The sequence below is a fragment of the Lutjanus erythropterus genome, chromosome 1, assembly GCF_056507025.1.
Source record: "Lutjanus erythropterus isolate fLutEry1 chromosome 1, fLutEry1.hap2, whole genome shotgun sequence".
Taxonomy (NCBI): Eukaryota; Metazoa; Chordata; class Actinopteri; order Lutjaniformes; family Lutjanidae; genus Lutjanus; species Lutjanus erythropterus.
Genome location: NC_139317.1, coordinates 33,686,825 through 33,707,545, shown reverse-complemented (window position 1 = coordinate 33,707,545; position 20,721 = coordinate 33,686,825). Strand labels below are relative to the sequence as shown.

The following is a 20,721-nucleotide window of genomic DNA, read 5'->3' as shown; positions in this document are numbered from 1 at the left end:
ATAAACATATAATATACATAGTTAAAAATAAACCATGTTCCCCAGCCTTTTTGAACTGTGACCCTGTACAAAAAAGCAGTGTGTAGTCAGGGCATTTGTCAACTTTGAGGTATCTATGTGAGCTACTTAGTCTTCAAACTTTTCATATGGTATCATTTTTAGTATTTGAGGTCAAGTGATGTAAAATTCTCCAGTAAGAGAAATAATAACAATAACAATAATAATAAGAAGAAGATTTGTCTTATTTTTTTTCAGTTGAAAGATGTTTATGCAGTAATGCATCAGTAGTGACATATATAATAATGCATGATTCACAGACAACCAGTCTGTTATTTTTTACCCTTTATGCTTCAAGTACACTGTGCTGAAAATACTTTGCACCTTTATTTAAAGCTACTACAAGGAACTTTAATATTTGGTTGATTTTGGAGGTTCCTGTAGGCATAAGTGTAGTGTTTCCACAATATTGAACACAAAATATAACTTAAAAAATAAAATGATCTAAATAATAATCTTCTCCTGCTTCTTTTTACTTTGCCAGGGAAAAGGTAAAAACAGTTTTGCTTCACCTGATTTCAAAGAGACTGTAACCTGATGGTCTCCTTGTGGTAACTTTAAGTAGAATTTTTAAATGTAGGACTTATTCTCAAACCATATGTGTGTTGAAATACAAACCAAAGTGTGATTTTACAATTATTTGTCAAAATCAGTTTTTTATTTAGATCATAACTGCAAATAGGTTACATGTTGGTACAATGGAAACAAAAAAGTGTCTAAGTTTAAATGTGAGACAAGGAAAGATTTTTTTTTCATACTCTTTAACACAAAATACAGTCAATCAATAAAAAGTACAATACCTCAGTGTTAATTATACAAAAAACAAAGTGTAAATTTTTATAAAGCACCACTCTTTTCATTATATAGGCAAAAGGGAATTTAACCCTTCTGCAACAAAGAAATTATCCTTGCAAATATTAATTGTATGCGGACATTTTTACCCTCTTCCAACTTTATTTACCCATTCTAAACATTAACATTACCTTACTCTCATCAAATGTGACAGATTGAACAAAACAGGAGTGCATCACAGTTATGCATTTAACTGTCAGTAAAATCAGGCGAGCATTGGATCAGCGTTTTTTTCTTTTTTATGGACGTGGCATACAAACAGGCTGGAGGTCTTGCAGGTAAATCGTCTGTGGTTGAGAAGTTCACAGTTAAACAACGTGCTCTGCATAATCTGTTTTTAGACACTCATGCATTTTGTTCTTGGTTGTTTTGACTTTTATGTTTTCCTGTTACCAGTTGTCATGAGAGAATTAGCTGTTGGGAACCAGAGAGCTTGCCACAAAATGCTATTCACATCTGCCCTGCTGTTACAAATGAAGATGTGGTTTTCCTGTAACATTCACTGAACTCACTGTCAGTAAAACTTGATCGGCTGAAATGACAAGGCGGTATTATACTGTGTAAAGCCTTCTAAACTGATAAACTTGTTTTATCATTTAAAATATTCTCATTTCTGCCTTGTTATTGATCTTAGTAAAAAGAAAACATCTAAATAACAAGAACAAATGGTGCATTTCATGAGTGGCTCTACCGCTCACCTTGCCAACTGTGCTTTCCTCTCTGAGTATAAGAACATTTCATTATAACAACAACTATACATTTTACAGTACCTTTAGCACTCCAAATTCACTTTTGTCAGTTCACTCTTATCAGATCAATTTCATGTCAATTTCAACTCTCATCTGCATATAAAACCTAATTCTTTAAACACACAAAGTAGTTTATCACTTACCTGCAGTACTGTACAGTCCCTCATAATCGTCAGAGGGATTGGAGTCCTCAGCAGGAAAAGTATACCTGAAAGGAAAAACAAGACAAAACAAACAAACAAAAAAAATTATAGAAAAAATAAGTTAATAATAAATAATAAAGTTTTAAAATATAAGTCAGTTCAATTGAACAATTTCCATTATGTCTTATGTGGTTTAAAAATATACCACGATAAAGCATATTTTTCTCTCCAGGGGTTTAATAGTAACACTGAAGTGCTGATTTGTATTAAAATGGATATATATTCGTACTGGTCTTCTTCCTCATCTTCTTCCTCGTCCTCACTGAAAGACTCTCCTGACAAAAAAAAAAAAAAGAAATTACTATAAAATGTGCAGAAGAGAGAAGAGAGAAATACATCTTTTTTTTATTATCGTTTTATGTCAGTCAACGATAATAGTTTAATATGGCTTTGCTTAACACACACTGACCACAAGACATGTACTGATACAAACAGTAAATAATCAGGTCTGTAGTTACCATTGAGGACACTCAGGTCATGTTTGTTATGTTTTTAACATTTTAAATACAGTTGTATATATGACAAGTCTTTTGATTTATTGTAAATTTTGGAATGACAAGTTCAGAATCAGAGTCAGTATCAGAGTTTTTGTGGTCATTAAAAGAGGCACCGATAGATAGTTGTGTACCCAGTAATTATTACCAAAATGTTTCAGTGATACCTCATTTATACCGATAATCCTTTAATCAATAATCAGAAATATCCTAAACATTTCATTTAACAGAAAATAAAAATTACATTTACAGTATTTTATTTATTTATTTATTTTAAGTTATTTATTTATTATAATATTTATTTTTTCCAGCAATCCTTTCCTCCTTTGTATCGTACACAACATTTTTCCCAGAAACCATCAAATTTAAAATCCTCACTGCGTGGCTACCCCACATCCAAGATTTTAAGACATTAAATAAATTTTAAAAAAGTAAAAATAGTTTCAAAAATAATAATGTTTTACACATCCTGGGGGATGAAGTATTATATTAAATCAGGCTAGATAGATAGATAGATGTTTTCCTTCTAAGTCATTGTAGGTAATTTCATTACAATCTCCCCAGAGCATGCCTTTACAGTAATTCCATTTTCAACATACCATCTTGTGCTTCCAGATCCTCTTCCTCTGTCTGCTCCTGCTGTTCCTCCAACATGACTGCTGTATTTGCCTCCTGACTCTCCGTTCTGTAAGAAAACACAATTCAAGATAATCTAATCCCTTAATCAGCTCAGCATTGTTTGATTGTTCAGTTGTGCATCCAGTAACCTATATTTTACTTCACTGTAACTAAAAATGCTCAAATTACTGAGAAGAAAAACTCCAGATGACTCTCTCTTTATGAAGTTATGTTATCTGTTGATAAGGTTGGTAATGTTCAGTCAGACTGGATTTACACTCACCTTGGTTTGCATAAAGTTGAGTTGCCTGTTAAAATTGAAAAAAGCAACAACATAATTTTGATGTGAAATAAACCATGCATGCATACTGAATGAACAGGCACCAAATTTGAACAAAGTTGAGTGATTTACCTTTTGATTTGCCATGACCTTGTTTAATGCACCATAGACACACACCCAGCGCTAAAATCATGGTCGTCACTCCACAAGTGACAATCACTCTGAGAAAAAAACTCTCTGAAAAGCAAAACAGTCATGTCACCCAAACATGATGAACATTATTGTGTTTTTTTTTTTTACAGTATATTATTTACACAATATGTAATAAACCAAACTTTGTATCAAGCTAAAACAAAAATAGAAATAATATGTTCTTTGTTAGACACTTTTAGACCCTCATTAGACTTTATTAGAGGGTAATTTGGGACATAGTATAACAGAACTGTACTATAAACTAAAGTAAAATCACATATCTGCTACGTCCTCATTTAAAAACAGTATGTGAAACAGATCTTCTGAGTAAAGACCAAAATTATATGCAAGAGGAACAGCAAATACTTACTGTAATACTGTAGGCAATGTGATTTGAGCAAAGAAGTGGGTATCAGTCTTGTCTACTCTGCCAATTGTATGAGACCAGCCAAAGGTGTGTCTGAAGTAGCAGATATGTGTGTTTCACTTTAATTTACCATTCTGTTGTAATTTGTCTCAAATTACCCCTTTAAAAAGTCTGATAAGTGTCTAATACTGTCTAATAAAGAACATTTTATTTCTATTTTTTCTAATTAGATACAAAGTATAGCCTGTTACGTCCTATTTATGTGACCAAAATATGTATTATCATTTGAAAATAAAAGATGCCTCAGTCTTACTTTATAATCATGAACAGCTCACCTTCATCTTTGACCTCGAGTAACACTGCATTATTTCCATACAGTGTTCTCTCGTGCTCTTGGATGCATTTGGACGGCAGCACCACACAGCTGTAATGACCTGAATCCCTCACGACGGCACCTTCGATGGTGAAAACCGCCTCCATCTGTGTCACATTAAATGTTTGCACTTGGAGGATGCTCTTGTTCCTCATCAGGTAAGAGTGGATGAGTTGACATCCACCGAGTGTTTGCAGGGTGTCAGAAACAGTACATCTCAACTCAATATCGTCTCCCTCGCTGACAGTTAATGTCCTGGCTACTGACATGTCTGCCGGGAGAAAATTGGCTGTGCAACAGAAGGACAAAATGAGTGGTCGGAAATAACATTGACATAATGTTTTCACAGGAATGAAAATTCTTACCTATAACCAGGATTGGAATGATGTTGTCTCCTCTCTTGGATACCTGCCGGCCTGAATAATCCTTTGAGGAGTAAACACAGCTGTAATTTCCACTGTCATTGAGATGAACTTTGGGTATGATGAAGGTGGTATCATTTTGATCGAGCTTCTGTTGCTTTCTCTTGATTACAAGGTCATCTTTACATAAATAAACATGAACCCTGGTCTCTGTTTGTTTCTTGAGCCCAAATGTGCTGCAGGTTGCATAAAGGTCACTGTTCTCACTTATCGTCTTCTGTTGGGCCAGAATCTTTGCAGGAAAAAAATCTGCAAAATTGTCTTGTTGAAATAGAGACAGACATTGTACTGATGAATGATACAACACAAAGCAATCACATTGAGAATGCAACAAAGAGGTGTCTGCAACAAGGGGTGTGTGTAATTAAACTGCCATAAACATGTCATGAGACCAGTCATGGACATGAAGGAGTCTTTATGAATGTTATGACTATTGTCATTAAGTGTAATTCAGTCATTTATGTCATTTTTAATGCAAAGCTGATATTATTTGAACTTAAACTTAAAGAAACTGTTTGGCTTTATGTTTTAACATTACATTATACTGCCATGGGTTTAGTTTCTGGCCCTGCGGGGCTGAGCCATCTAATTAGGCGGCTAGTTCCACTGCTAACCAATCTAACTACCTAACACCAGCTACAAATAACAGCAGACAGTCGTTAGCCTACTTTAGTAACAAGTAAACTCATTAACAGCTGTGTGTCCGTCAGCTGATTCACACCTTAATCACTTTGGTACTGTACTGTCATCAAACTGACCATATAAAAGTCCAAATGGGACTTCTTCAGGGCTGGACATATACCTGCTGTTTAGCCGCAACTTTACATCCATGTCTACGTAGTGTTAATTTCTGAAGATGCACAAAACCATTGCTCCAAATGGATGCAGAATGCAGAATGCCATGATGTGTAGGGATGCATCGGTGTCCTATGCAAACGCACAGTAAAAGTGAGTATATCTCGGGTCTTAGCTTAAGTCTAGGAAATTATTCATGACAGGGTTACAAAGTATTTGATGGTGTAGTAAAACTAATGACATCTTTATATCAAGTCCAAAATTTACCACTTCACTTGAGGTTAAGAAAATTTAAGTCATGGTCTCATGACAGCCAGTGTCAAAACCAATCACATGACAAAGAAATTGACAGACTTGGTTAATTTCAGGTTGTCTTAACAAAGATATCTCAAAAAATGTCAACGTTGTATTAAAAATGTCAAAATTTACTGAATGACAACAGTCATAAACATTTCTAAAAACTCCTGTTCATGACAGTGTAGTTACAGTCTTATGCACACCCCTTCAAATAAAGTGCTGTCCAGATGTCTTCTCATGATTAAAAGCTCACCGTTGGTTTGGCTTGCAGCCTGATTTACGAGCGTACCTTGAAAGAGAAAAAAGTAAAACTGATTTTCTCCTTATACTTGCACATAAAAATTACAAATACAAACAATTAGTATGACATAGTTAAATAAATCAGTAGTCAGTGTACTTACACAGAAGAATGGCGACCACATTCATGATTACAAGCAATGTGACACCCACTGATGGTCTCACAGCATCATGTGAAACTTTGCAGAAGCACCTATTGTAACAAGTTGTTTTCCACACCTACAGCTGACAGCTGAAAGACCAAACATGCAGAAAATATAATGAACCACTTCCTGTGTATTCTGTGCTGCCTTGTGACATTAGTACACTCAAACATCTTCAGTTCATGAATGCCTTTACTTAGCGAATGCTTGCAAGTCATTTTTGTGCCTTTTGTCCCTTTTCAAGCCACTCGTTATAGGATGAACACTAATTTCACTAATACGTTTCGAAGCTCATCTGTTTGGTACATCATACACTATCTGTTCGGGAGATCTCCTGTCCTGCTGCGGATCAGCCACACACAAGTTCTGAGCAAGCTTTAATTAAATTCATTGGCCAGGGGTTTCTTATCAGATGTGACAGAGAGCTAATACAGTATCTGTCTGTGCCTCCCTGCCAGCATCCAATTAATATGGGTCGGATTTTCTTGTAATGACATAGCTTGCCATCTGCTCTGATTGTTCACTGTATAATAAGAATCAGACGGTGACAAACTGACACTTAGACCCCATGCAGGATGTTTTGACTCTCTCAGCAAAGATACTCACAGTGCATGTAGAGGTCACACAGGTTTTTAGCAGATCAGCTGATGAAATACAAAACCAAATCTTTAAAATCTGTCACCCCCTGCATGTATGTTTTCTGCTACACAGCTGTGTTTTTGGTAGCTTGTGTCTAACATGGAGACTAGGCCTTAAACACACCAGTATCCACAAATAGAGTACCATAAAACACAACCATGTATTTTTAAGCACATAGTAGGATTTTTCACCTTTACCCCTGACAGCAGCAGCAGACGTGTGGTGTTAGCACTGAGCTATTGAGAGAGAAAATTGTATTTTGGCCAAGAAGATGGTTACATGAAGAAAAGAGAGGAATCCAATAAGGTCTTTCATCACTTGCACTCCATATTGATTGTGATCCAATAAGCTGAGTTAGCTCCAAAGGGTGCACACGGATGTTAGGACAGAGTAATAAACAGAGCCTCAGTGGTCTCCTTGAAATTCCATCTACATCCCACAGGTTTTGTTTCCAGTCTCAGAAATACTGGGAGTTCAGAGAAATCACAGATACCACAGAGGCCCACATTACATCTTTATATTAATTATTTCTACAATTTATTTACAGAAATAAATTTGAGTAAAACAGAACAAAAAAATGTATTTATGGATGTTTTTCCTCTTTGCACATCAAATACTCACAGGACATTGTGAACATCCAATTCTAGATGACATATTCTCAAGTCATCCAGTCCAGAGGGTCATGCTATTCAGATGTAACAGCAGCTCTCTTTATGCAATCAAGACATAAATCATCAGTATGAGTTTTCATAACATTTTACAAATGGGAATATGATACAACAGAGTTTATGACAAACTGGGCGACATATCCCTTTAACTGTGAGAAATCCTTTCTATAATTTTTAGTAGCAAAGAATTACCACATGGTGTCACTCTTGGAACACAACCTTGCTTGGGTCTCAGCCACATGGAAGTCGATGCTGAAAATGTTAGACAGTTTGTTCTGTTATCTCCATAAGGACATATATTTGTTTGGCATGGTTCTCCACAATGACTTCCCATAAAAAGGGCACACTTGAGATTTTCTTGCAATGGAATATAAAGATAATTGAACTTTCTAGTAACAGTTGTGAATGTATGTACATACTTTTTAAATGTGAAATTAGGTTCTACATGTTCAATAAATGTAATCACTGTATCCATTATTTACTCATCAAAACCAGAATTACAGATCTTTGATTTTGTTGTCTTGACATCATATATTACATTGCCATTACTGCAGAACCATTTTATACACTGAAATGACTAACCATCATGGTCTCAACATCGGAGAGTCCTTAAACCCCTTCACCAAACAAAAATCATCTGCTCTCTCTGTGAAAAAAAAAAAACAGTCAATAAACCATTTGCATCAACATTTGGCAGCCACAGCCTTCTTTTCTTCTAGATCCCCTCTGTATTTTCTCTGTCTGACCCATGGCAGGAATCTTATATATAACAAATGTTGCACAGTTCAACAGTCTGGAGCATTAGTTTTGTCAAACTGATTCAAATGTCCTCCCCAAGTAATAGAGGCTGGAGGAAGAGGCCAGCAGTTCCCAGGATGCACACAAGGACAAAAACCCACAAGAAGATCCTGTCGATAACCATGGCAACATATTTCCAGTCATCCTGAACCTGTGAAAGGATCACAGTGAAAACATTTTCAGTGATATGGTGACACTGTCATAGTTTTCTAGACAGTATATTTTTCGATAAAGGTTACTATATTATAGTTTATTATATTTATATATTTATTATTGTGCTTTTTATTATAATTATACAGCATTACTGACAAGCCAACCACAGGGGATGGCAGGAAACCCGCAACAACCTCTATGTTCATGTTTTTCTTCTCTTCATGAGGTTGGGTCTTTTTTTTTCAAATTTTGCACTTTAATGCATTAAATGAATGAATCAATGTTTCAAGAAAGCTTAAAGACGGATCAATACCAGCTTGGACATGGATTGGCTTGGATGCCAACTGAGCAGTCAGGTGAGATCCACAGGTAATGTTGCACATACTGTTACTGAACCAAATTACTTAATTTATCATAAATGAAATAATTTGCAAAAACAAACAAAATAATGGTGCTGATACTGCATACATGCTGTTAAGCCAACCTAAATAATAGCAGTGGAAATTCCATCACTGCAACACCCCTATGGAGCTTTTCCATTGGCACTGTTTTGGCCATACCAAATCAAACCGTGCCACAGTGATTTGCATTTCTGTTATCACCTATAACATGACAAGCTGTGCCGAATCACACAACAGATGTACCATTTCCACAGTGGAGCTAAAGTGTGCCTGACCTGCCTCCAAGCGAGTTGTGGTGACATCTCATCCATGCACCCAACGTCATCCACCTCAAACAAAACTTAACTTGTGAGAGACAATTTGTGTGTGCAGCAGAGTGGAGAGAAAGGTGTTCTCAGTACTTTTGCAGCTCCTAATTCAATCTCTGTGGTTTGAAGTTTAATTTGGTTCTGTGTCACTGTTTGCACTTTCAGGTATCTGCTTTATTTTACTTTATTTACAGCTGGATAGGAATTGTTACGTTACTGCTGATGAAACCCAAATATTTCCTGATTTTGCAGCTTCATAATAAAAGCTTTTAGATAGCAAAATAATAGAGGGATTTTATTTTGAAGAATTTGTAGGAAATTAAGCATTTATTCGCTGATTTACAACCACTCAATTCAAGCTAAGCTCATCTTCAGTTAAAAGACAAAGCTTAAGGAAACTTGTAATGGAAATGCAAATTCTAGCCATGCTGAGCTGACATGCTGAGTCGAGCTTTATCAAGCCAAGCCAGCATGTGTGTATGGAAAATGAGTACAAGTGAGCACTTACCTCCTTTGCTTCATTCTGTAGTCTCATGTTCTCTGCTATGTATTTCACACTCTCAATGGCCTCCCTGACCTCAGGAGAGAGGGACAACAGGGGCATTTTTCCTCCATCCAAAGACTCAGAGCTGGAGCACTGACTCCCCCCTCCGACCCCAACAGTACTGCCTCCAGTCAGCGCCCCCAGGCTGCCCAATCCCCCGCTTCCTCCTCCAGAGTCTGAAGGCAGTTTGCTGGATCTCTGGTGCCAGCAGCAGTTGCAACGGCCATCACAGCACAAGAACGCAGAACCTGTACCTTTGGCTGGTTCTCCACTTAAGTTATTGAGGTTGGAGAGCTCTGTGTTGTTGAAAATCCGCTGGCGGTTTGTCAGACTGGACACTACGCTGCAGGCCAGGGCTTGAGGTTTGTGCTGTTTCTGCAAAGTACCCGATGAATGAATGGCACAGGATCTTGAATGCGTGGTATGAACACTGCCCGTCACTGTCACCTGATCGGGGTCCCTCTCTGGCCTAGTCATGAACATCACCCTGGGTAGCAGTCCCAGGAACACAGTCCGCACCCAGCAGGGCATAGTGTGAGTCTTTGGTGTGCGGTAGTGAACGTTCAAGACAAAAACAGTGATTACAATAGAAAGGGTGACAAAGATCATGGTGAAGAGGAGGTACTCGCCAATCAGGGGGATGACTAGTGAGGTGGAGGGGATGGTCTCTGTTATGACGAGGAGGAAGACAGTTAAAGACAGCAAAACGGAGATGCACAGAGTGACTTTCTCACCACAATCGGATGGCAGGTAGAAGACAAGCACAGTGAGGAAGGAGATGAGGAGGCAGGGGATGATCATGTTGATGGTGTAGAAAAGGGGCAGTCGGCGGATGTACAAAGAGTAAGTGATATCTGTGTAGATTTCCTCACAGCAGTTGTACTTAATGTCATGTTTGTAACCAGGGGCGTCAATGATCATCCACTCCCCGGTCTCCCAAAAGTCCTTGAGGTTGATGGTTGAGCCTATTAACACCAGATCAATCTTGGCCTTGTCGTAGGTCCAGGAGCCAAACTTCATGGTGCAGTTTTGGTAGTCGAAGGGGAAGTAAGTGACATCGATTTTGCATGAGCTCTTGAATATGGCGGGAGGGATCCAGGTAACATCACCATTGTAACGAAGCAGGGCCTTTGTTTTGTCATCAACCTGGAAATCTCCCACTGCACTATAGAGAGAGAGAGGAAGAGTGAGAGAACAAAAAAAGAAGACGGTCCTTGAAGATTAAATTGAAGGATGTAATCAAATGACCCTTGTGTAATTGAGATATTAATCAAAAGGATGCTTTGTGGTTTCTGTAAATCCTACCCTCTGATTCTCCTTATGCACTTGCTTAAGAGTATACAAAACAAAAATGGCCCATGCAAAATGAGCAATGGAGACTGATGTAGCTTGTCATTGCTCTGCAATCTTTTAACATAAATGCACCCAACGATCAATGAAAATGTTGAGCCAGAGTTTTAATTTGTTGTTACGCTCACTTGTTGTACAGCACAATGTCTGGCTTCCATATCCTGTTGGACGGGACTCGGATGAACTCTACGCCTCCAAAATCTTTTGGATTCCATCTGAGTTTGTAGTCATTCCAGATCTGAAAAACCAAACACGGCGATTCATTTACATTAAAAGCAATAAGAGAAATTACAATGCAGACAAAACTTTGCAACAATAATAGCTAACATTTTTAAAGTAAATTTCAGTTTTAATGAAAATCAAACTATTTACACAAAGATTTGTATTGAATAGGGGTCACAATTCAAGTTGTTTAATCATAACCTTCAACCAGATTGTGACAGCTTAATGAAGGCACTAAAATCATAGAAAACAGCGGTTCCTAAACTGGGGGGCGGACAAATATAGAGACATTCAACAAAGTTGAATGAATATGATTTATCTAGGAGAAATTACCAAACAAGAGTTTGCTGATACTATAATGGCAACTTTTATTTCACTACAAGTCAACTTGAATCCCATTTTTTATTACTTGATTCCCCAGTTATTATTAATGATTTATTATAATTGTGGGATGGGGGTATGTGAACTTTTTTTGGCTTCTGAAGGGGGGCATGCCAGAAAACGTTTGCATTACCGTATCATCCACAGCTGATTCAAAGACATGGAATATAAGCTACGTAGAATATGATTACAAAAATTACAAAACATAATTTAAGCAGTCCAATGTATAACAAGACTACAGGTCTAACATCATGCCAGACTAATGGCTCTGTGAGGCTGTATTGCAGTGCAACAGAGGATGGAGCTTCTAGGTCTCAGAATGGAAGCCAGTGCCAAAGTGTCTTAAACCTGTGTTCTTCCTAGAGGCCAGCAGAGGGCGACTTCACTGGTGCCAAAATTAATTTGTTCGTTTGTACTGAGTCTCATACAAAAATTACCCTAATTCATTTGATATATGACCTCGATAAACAGTTTCCTCTCTGAATTTATGGTCTCAATCACTAGTTTAAGGTCTTTTTCTATATAGCATGATATTCATTCTGTAAATTATCTTCCCATTTAGAATAGAACAGACTATAAAGCAGGTATGCTTCAGGGCGGGGCAACTGACAGGTCATTCTCAGTGAGTCCGTCAAGGGCAAAACACAGGGCTCATGGAATTAAGATCACACTGTCAAACTGGACAATATTGATTAAATATGGATCAAGACTCTGTTACTACTGGGGTGCCCTGATAGCTCAGTTGGCAGAGCATGTGCTCCACATAGAGATGCTGAATCCTCAACAGCTCAGCCATGGGTTCAATTTTAGCCTGTGGCCCTTTGCCACCCCATTTCCTGTCTGTATAGAGCTGAAATCTAACAAAGGCTACAAAAGCCCCAAAAATAATCTTGAATGAAAAGATTCTGTTGCTACATTGTCCATTTCCTGCTTTAAATGTTTGTAGAGACATAATTTAGTGTGCTGTTCATCTGTAAAACAAGAAAGATTGTGATCTGGTGATTGTCTAGAAGGGAACCCAAGAAATTCAGGTCAAACTGTAAAACTAGGCAGTTTTGATCAAATATGGATCAACATACTGTTCTTATATGGTCTATTTCTTGCTTAAAATGTTGCGACCAGGCAGTCTACAACAAAGGGCTTTCTAGCAGAAAGCCCTAAAGGCTTCTCCCATATGTTGGTCACACCGGTGGTTTCAAGTAAATACTTACATCAACATGCAAACATGCATCTTAATTTAGCTTCTTAGCTTGCATGTGTTAACAATAAAAACAAAGTACCATGAGGCTGATGGGAATGTAATTTGTATTGCAAATATTCAGTCATAAACCAAAGTATTGGACAAATTAAAAACTGTATCCAATGATAAAAAGTAATGCCATCACCAAAGTTAATAAAATTCATGTGCATGTTTGTACCAAATTTCATGGTTATCTATTCAGTAGCTGTTGAGACATTTCACTCAAAACAGTCAGGAGATTACCAAAGTAATTAGGATGCATTCTCCAGAAACCATTAATGTTAGTACAAAATTTCATGGTAATCCAAAGTGGTGGACTGGCAAACAGACACGGCCATTCCTAGAGCAAAATGTTCTTTCCAAACAAACCAAATACCAAAGACAACCAGGATGCCTCCTCTTTTGGCAAGTGCATTTTTTTAATCCAGGCAGTTTAAGCAAACAAGTTAGTCATAAACAGCTTTATACATCTACAAAAAAGATATAAAAGCTGGAGGGTAGCAGTTGTTCCCTCCTGGTGATTATCTTTTATTATTCAAATCCACTCTGATTGATTTTAAATGCATTCTCTTGTGAAATGTCCCTCATAAAAACAATGAGAAGTCATCTCTGAAACTGTGGCATATAAACAGAGTTTATACAGTATGTAGGCTGAAAAAAGAAGATATAATGGACAACAGTTTACAGTGTGTTTTATGGACCTTTTGGCAAGTGGTTTGACCCCCCTTGGGGACAGTCAGTGATCCTCGTGAGGTTCATAAAGCAACAATAGTAAAGAAAACTCAGAGAGTTTCACTTAATTAAGAAAAAGAAAGTACTTATCGGGTGTATACTAAGCTTTGCATGGCCAGTGGGGAAATTGTACCTCAGGCTGTTGTTTACATTGCTTAGAAAGATTCTCAAAAAACAGACGACATTTAAATAAGTGGAACAATGCTTCAACTTTCAGCACCAAAGAGCAATTACAACTCAACCCTTTAGCGTGAACATGGCTCCAGCACAAATGAGAATTTGCTCAGCACTTGTAATATGGGACCTGGAGACCTGCCCCGCCTCATTTGATTCAAAACTGGTTCACTGCACTACGCAACATGGCAGCAGAGATACCATGTGGGACTAAGTGTATGACGAAATCATCAAGCCATACAGCATGTTTGGACACTACATTAGTTTTGTTGCAGACGTGTTCTATATGATTATGAAATATTGTACAATTGAGGTTAAATCAGTTTAATCTTTAGGGCTCAGTGTACTGCAGATGTTTTGAGGTTTCTGTCACACTATCAAAAGGAACATTATGGACTTCGGCTATTATGATAATGCTGGAACACTGTCAAATTATTTCAAAAACATTATAAAATTGACCATGAAATCTCAGTGCATTTGGTTTATGGTTTTTTTTTAAAGGAACCAGAAGAATCAATGTGTTTAAAAAGCTTCTTCCCATGAATAATTCAACTTGTCAGTCTAGGTCTGAAGAATCATGTATGACAGAAGGCTGGATCCATACTTGATGTCCTTGCTCAAGGTCCATTTGCACAGTCATGCACCATAAACTTACATGTCTTAGCCATAGATTTGTCTCCATGATCTGATTGACTTCATCCTGTGAAGAAGCAGAATTGATAATGGAGACATATAAGACCAAAGCCAATAAATGTGAACATTTTAAAGTTAAAACAGGAGCAACACTGTCACAGGTAATCATCCAGTTCACCACTGAGAATTGTTTGTGTGTTGTCTGCAGGGTCAGACCTCTGCGTATCCCAGACAAGAGGATTAAGAGAGGCACACCTGAGTCCTCCACGCCTGCAGCGTAACCCACATGACAGCTGGAGCCAGGGGGTTGCAGCACAGCCTCAACTTTTATTCTAACTCAGTGGTAAAGCTGCAGCAGAGGGACTACGAGGGTGGGTGGGGGAGAAACTGTGGGGGTCAGGTTCATGTGTGTGACTTAGACCGTGAATGAACAAATCTCATGACCCAGTGCGTTAACATTAACCATTCATGTTACTATTTAGTATCCGGGAAAGGTTCTACATGGCTGGTAAGCACAGGTGGACAGAAAGCAGCAGGACAACCTCAATCAGATTATCTTCGCTATCTCACCACCAAATCAGTCAGAGTGCAGAGACACAAATGAAGTACTGATTCAGAACAGATGAAGATTTACTTAGAATTCAGTGTGTTTTTTTTCTCACCAGGATGTACAATTAAAGCTTGGACATTTTATCTCTGGCGGCATGATTTCTGGAATGGTCAAAATGCAGATATAGCGCCATTTCACCAGGTACTGTATATTGGTAACATACTGTACACTCCAAACATGGCTGATGACATGCTGTAACTGGGGATTATTTGGATTATTTGATCTGGGGTTGTATGAGGTCAGTGTATTAGAAGCAGTAGAAGCGTATGCTATATTTAGAATATTTTCACTGCTTTACTTTGCTGTCAGACAGCCTTTTATGATAGGAAACCGCCATTGTGCGAGCCAAACCAACCAAACTCCATGGACAAAATTAGTCCTTTTTACCTTGCAGAACACAGGACTTGTTTGTCTTTCTTTGCCATAATCTATTAGTTTGTGTTACTGTGTGAATTCAGTGAATTCTTTTAAAACAGAAATCACACAGTAAGAAACTAACAGATCAAAGCAGTGGCAGAACAGGAATTCTAGTGTTCTGCGATGTGATATTACTGATTTCAACTATGGAGTTTGGCAGGTTTGGAAAAAGCAATATTTGGTTTATATAATGGCAGTTAACCGATATTGATGTTTTTTAAGTGGACTGTTTTTCAAATTGCTAAAATACCTTTTGTTGCTGACCTTGACTGCAGCAGTATATTGCTTAGCTTCTGTGCTGGTGCCCCTCTCGACCGATATCTTCTGTAGGTAACACACTGACTATGAATGAGTACTTTAAATAATCTAAACTATCTCTAAGGAAGAGTTTGACATTTTGAGAAATACACTTCTTGCTGATAGTTAGATGAAAAGATTGATTCCACTCTGATGTTTGCACTTTGAACATGAAGCTATGGCCCTTAAGCTTTATGCTAAATGAATCTTGCTTATAGCTTCATATTGAACGGATGGACATGAGATTGGATCAATCATCTCATTTACTTCTTGTAAGAAAGGGAAAAAGCACAAAAATGTCAACATATATCTTTAAAGAACAGTCTCTGTTACCATACCGCCTCCACCTGTTCTGAAACACTCGAGCAAAGAGCCTATCTGTGCTATGATCCCTGATTGTGTGTTGATGAGTGAGCCAGCTCAGCCAATGAGCTATTGATGGTCTAAACGAGACCTGCTGTATCCTAATTAGTGTAGGCTGACCAAAACCTATTGCATCTGGGTTAGGAGCACCTGGTGTGTGGAGGGAATAACACTCATCCATCAGCATGGGAGAGCTCCACAGCCTGTTACATCAACTGAGTTAAGGAGAATCTAACAAAATATCCAGACAGGTCTTCAATACTTATCTTGCTCTTTGGAGAAAGAGAAAAAGATTGCCTGTTCAGGAAAACAGATGAAGATGGGACCCCACATTATCCATTCTGCCTCGACTGTCTGAAGAAAACCCTGTGTGCAGGCTACTGCTGCTGCTGGTGACACATTTATATATTACTGGCTGCTATTGGCTGATAACATTTTTTATACAATGTTACAATTTACCAAATACCACTCCTGTGACTGTCTGCTAAATATGAAACTACGGCCAGCTAGTCTGGGTCTTCCTGCACCGCTAAAGCTCACTGAAGCCGTGTTTCCACCAAATGTATCCAGAACCTTTAGTCCCAGGAACTTCTTTTCAAAGAACTAAAAGGTTCCTTCAGGTTCAGGTTCCTTCCTTTTCAAAAGACCCATGAAGATTTGGAAAATTAGTCCTCTGACGTATGAAAAAGCGACAGCTGTTTTCACAGCACCAGTAGCCTAAAAATATATGCATCTTTTAAATAAATAAAAATAGCCTAAAGTCATATGTTACCTTGGTTATCCAGAATGTTTAAGTTACAGTATGTATCACAGGTACATAATGTTAGTTTGCACCTATACTACATGCAAATGCTCAATAAGACTTCATCGTTAGTCCATCTGTTTTCTTTCTTTAAACCCATGTGGATTTTTCAAAACGCAGTGAAAAAAGAACCAAACTGGTTCGCAGCTGCAGATTTGTAAAAATGGTGGCTGAAATAAAATGCTGAGAGTACTCAAGCAATAAGAAATATTCAGTGCTGCAAGCCCCACTTCCAAGTTTGTGTAGTTTCGAAAGAACTACCTCCCTTTTTTTTGCCCTTACATTAACTTATAATACATTAAAATGACTCAATTTAGACCCAGGTCCCTGCATTGGAAATGCTCTGAGTTCCTCCAAAGGTTCCTAGCCCCTGGGCTAAGATCTTGTGGTAAAAATGCAGCTTAATTAACAAATTGTATCTGATTTGTTTTATCAATACAAAAAGCTCAATTGTGAAAACAACAGTTTGCTGTTTTCAGAGGGGTTATGGGATAAGTGGATTTTTATTTGTTGTTGTTGTTGTTGTTGTTTTGTCAATAACATAAACAGATGAATAAAATGTAAGAGCTGATGTGTATCTCCTCTTGTCATTCAACACAAGCAGAGGTACTAATGTACAATATATCTAAGGCTGTTCATTTTGTGAATGAAGCTGTCCTTCCTGTCCGGTGCAAGCCTTTTTGCTTAATTATCGGCATCCGCCCTAGACCTGTCTGAGTCAAGTGAGAGAGCCGTCTGTCTGCCCCGACCACCAGTCTGCAGCAAAACCTGCCGCTAAATCCAGAGCAGCTCATCTAAAGTGGCAGTGATTGAGGCTGCCTAAACTGAGAGGTACTCAGACAGCTGACATTTCCCATCTTGTCTTGGCCAGACACAGAGCCCCTCTTTTCATCTAGTTCAGGACTATAAACCAGGAGCTATACTGTGCACCGGCAGGGATATCTCAGGTGTCTCCGACTGTAATTGTCCCCGTCTCTAAACCATTGACGTCCACGGCCCACAAATCGACAAACAACCTATGACTTTTCATGCCCAGACGCTCCACATTTAGGTGCTGTCTTCCTTGTTTTTCCTCCCAGATCTTGACAGCACACTGAGCAGAGTGATATATGTTTGAATGAGGGAAAGGTAGCAGCCCATAACTCACAGTACTTGTCACACAATCAGTAAAAAAAAAACACCTTTTGCAGGTTACTTACTACTTTGACCAGCTGTGACATGGACACCTCAAACTGCACAATGACCGGGTCGGTAACATTTTCCACCGGTCGTATGTACTGGTTGTAGTTGGAGAAAATGACCGAGAAGAGCTTGTGCTCTGCTTCTGAGCAGGAGCCTCCTAGATAAGAGCAGAGGGTCAAACGTGGATCTGTCACTGCAATGTGCTTTAGCTTAAGGTGATTATAACAGCAGATGATTGTTTGTTCTCATCAATCCAAGGGAAACAGTGGATGTTTTCATATCTCACCTACAGAGTTAATATTAAGTAATAATAACCACTTTTTTGTAATCCCAGTGTTACTTTCATCATGCTATAAGCTGCTTGCTCATTTCCTCGATGTGAAGAATAATAATTGGCACAAATACAATACACACACCCCATAAATGAATAACAACAATGGCCTAAAACCATAATTTATTTTCTTGATTTCCCAGAATGCTTAAGTAACAGTATGTATAATCTATATAAATGTAGGTAATGTAATGTGTATAAATTCAAAATAAAATACAGATAACAATAAGTAAAAAACAACTATTTTAATTATTTCCTACATTTAGCCTTCAATAAAAAAAAGTCATAATTAGACTAACTGTGGCAATATTAAACGCATTTATGTAATGTAAAGCAACAAGTACAAGATGTTATGTTAAAGTAGGAGCTTATTAGGCTACTCACCTGGCAGAAGAAACAAGAGTAATGAACATGTGGCGAAAACGAAGCAAAGATTGGCATCCATCCCGTTTCAGATGAAGAATTCCAGCTGAATCCAGGGTCAGAGGCAGCGGTGCTCCGCGGAGCAGACAGGAGGAGAAAGTGTAGAGAGTGAAAGCGCGTCCGCAGCTACAGAGAGGCAGGGAGCAGAGAGGAGGGGAGGCAGAGCCACGCTGAGACACACGGTCACGGAGGGAGGCAGTCACGCTGCACGCTGCAAAAACACAGGCAACCTAGAGCGACCCAATCTGATAAAACAAGGGGGAAAATGGTATTCGGGGCGATTTTTTTCATCTGATGATCACAACAGGCTCCTTTATTTGACTCTATAGTTCCTTTAGTTTTACAAGACGGGATGTGTCAGCACAGTCCACACTGTCCCCATAGTTTCATCCATAAACTTACAATATGTAAATTCTGCCGCTAGGGGTCTCTCTCACACTAAAACAATAACAAAAGTCTGTGATGTTTTTCACATTGTTTGTGTAGATATTTTGAAACAAAGAGAGAGAGAAAAATGATCTTCACATTAAACAAACACCATGGCTGATGGAGATATATCTGACGTGATTCAGGCTGAAGTCATGTTCGGCAATGAGGTATTATTAAAGTTTTAGTCACTTTATGTTTAGTGATCTGTGCAGAATATGTTCCTCACTCTCTGATGTATCTGATGTATCCCATGTTTTTCCAGAAGTTACAGAAACTAGCAGCTAGTTAGCAGCAGCTACTAGGAAATGCGTTGTTTGCCCTATTTAGTTAATCTATAACTCTCTGCATCTGAACAAACACAGCTCAAACTATATAAAAATATATAAAAATATATATACAAAATATATAATAAATCTATATACTACTACTACTACTAATAATAATAATAATAATAATAATAATGTCTAACTTTTTAAAACATTTTAATGTGGACATGTTACATGTTTTCTCTTTAACTCAGAAAAACAAGATTGGAACCAATTAATATTAGATTATGCATTTTTTGGAAGAAATTAAAAAGACTACCTTTCGCTACGTCCATATCAGCCAAAAGTGGGGGCTTTGAGGCAAAGAACAAAATCCTGTAAAGACCCTTATATGCCTATTTTTTTGGTCAACTTCTAATTATGAGTGATGACATCCTTAATGAAACACAGGATTTTCACCTAAAGTTACAGAGTAACAATAACGGTTTTTGTTTATTTCAAATTTTTGTAGCTTATTTCTTTTTATCTCTATGCTGGTGTGAAGTGGGAGGAGCTTCGTTGAGGAAAGGTCTTGTACCAAACAGGATTTAGCAGCATGTTAATCAGAATCTGATGACAGTCAGAGGGCACCTTGAGTTTTTTGGTGTTAAACTCCTAATAAATAATGCATATATTTTAACTTTGTCATTTATTTAGGCTAGCTATAAATATATAATGTTAGATAGAAAGGCTTTCGAGGGCTTTAACTTCTGTCCATTTGGATGTTGCATGAAGACATTTTGAGGTTGTGCAGAGTGAACTCTTCTTGTGGTCAGTGAACATGGACCCAGGTGTTGTTCACACATATTGTCCCCTCACAGTGAAGATAAATCACCAAATAGCCTTTGGTTCATCAAACAAGATCAATAGCCACTGTGTGTCTGGGTTGGGGTTTGGGTGGCCCTCTGTGGCAGCTTTTTTTTAACCACTGGTTTAATATTTTTAAATTTGTTATACAAACAAATAGGCTTAACAGAGTACAAAGAGTATCCTCCTATTCCCATCCCTTCCCCCCCTCAGTAGCAGCTTAAGAATATAACATAATTTGTTTTGATTGATTGATTGATTGATTCTTTATTGCTTTTGGTTTTCATATAATATCCTGAGAGTTCTTTTCAAAAATATGTCTATATCTGCTGGTAAGCCCACAGCTCTGTTTTGACTCTGGCTTTCATTTTTC

At 37.9% G+C, this 20,721-nt stretch overlaps 2 protein-coding genes across 3 annotated transcripts; both read right to left on the bottom strand.

The window, feature by feature from the left end:
• Positions 1-1,098: 1,098 nt before the first annotated feature.
• LOC146333168 (uncharacterized) lies at positions 1,099-5,438 on the bottom strand. The gene is made up of 9 exons (XM_084725014.1): positions 5,366-5,438; positions 4,551-4,949; positions 4,148-4,474; positions 3,403-3,490; positions 3,257-3,301; positions 2,955-3,040; positions 2,091-2,136; positions 1,802-1,866; positions 1,099-1,196 (listed from the first exon to the last, which is right to left on the bottom strand). Exons 1-9 carry the CDS (start codon positions 5,436-5,438, stop codon positions 1,099-1,101), a joined length of 1,227 nt encoding a protein of 408 aa, XP_084581140.1.
• On the bottom strand, positions 4,731-18,954 carry chrna3 (cholinergic receptor, nicotinic, alpha 3). 2 transcript variants are annotated; one of them, XR_014770679.1, is made up of 7 exons: positions 18,769-18,954; positions 18,071-18,210; positions 14,405-14,449; positions 11,129-11,238; positions 9,615-10,815; positions 5,953-8,395; positions 4,731-4,868 (listed from the first exon to the last, which is right to left on the bottom strand). XR_014770679.1 is itself a non-coding variant. In XM_084720335.1 (6 exons), exons 1-6 carry the CDS (start codon positions 18,827-18,829, stop codon positions 8,267-8,269), a joined length of 1,686 nt encoding a protein of 561 aa, XP_084576461.1. In that variant the 5' UTR covers positions 18,830-18,954; the 3' UTR covers positions 5,687-8,266. The 2 variants fall into 2 exon arrangements, 1 of the variants encoding a protein (XP_084576461.1); XM_084720335.1 differs by lacking the exon at positions 4,731-4,868 and having other exon boundaries at positions 5,687-8,395.
• Between the last annotated feature and the right edge of the window lie 1,767 nt (positions 18,955-20,721).

Bases quoted from the DNA above. Each gene is read 5' to 3' on its own strand.
- LOC146333168 (XM_084725014.1), bottom strand. From the start codon at position 5,438: ATGGATGTAAAGTTGCGGCTAAACAGCAGGTATATGTCCAGCCCTGAA. The intron at 1,867-2,090 runs GTACGAATATAT...TTTTCCTTTCAG, and splicing joins GAAGATGAGGAAGAAGACCA to GTATACTTTTCCTGCTGAGG. The intron at 1,197-1,801 runs GTAAGTGATAAA...TCTCAACCACAG, and splicing joins GGGACTGTACAGTACTGCAG to ACGATTTACCTGCAAGACCT.
- chrna3 (XM_084720335.1), bottom strand. From the start codon at position 18,829: ATGGATGCCAATCTTTGCTTCGTTTTCGCCACATGTTCATTACTCTTG. The intron at 18,211-18,768 runs GTGAGTAGCCTA...GCTCTTATCTAG, and splicing joins ACTCTTGTTTCTTCTGCCAG to GAGGCTCCTGCTCAGAAGCA. The intron at 11,239-14,404 runs GTAAGTTTATGG...TTGGTTTTTCAG, and splicing joins CAAATCTATGGCTAAGACAT to ATCTGGAATGACTACAAACT.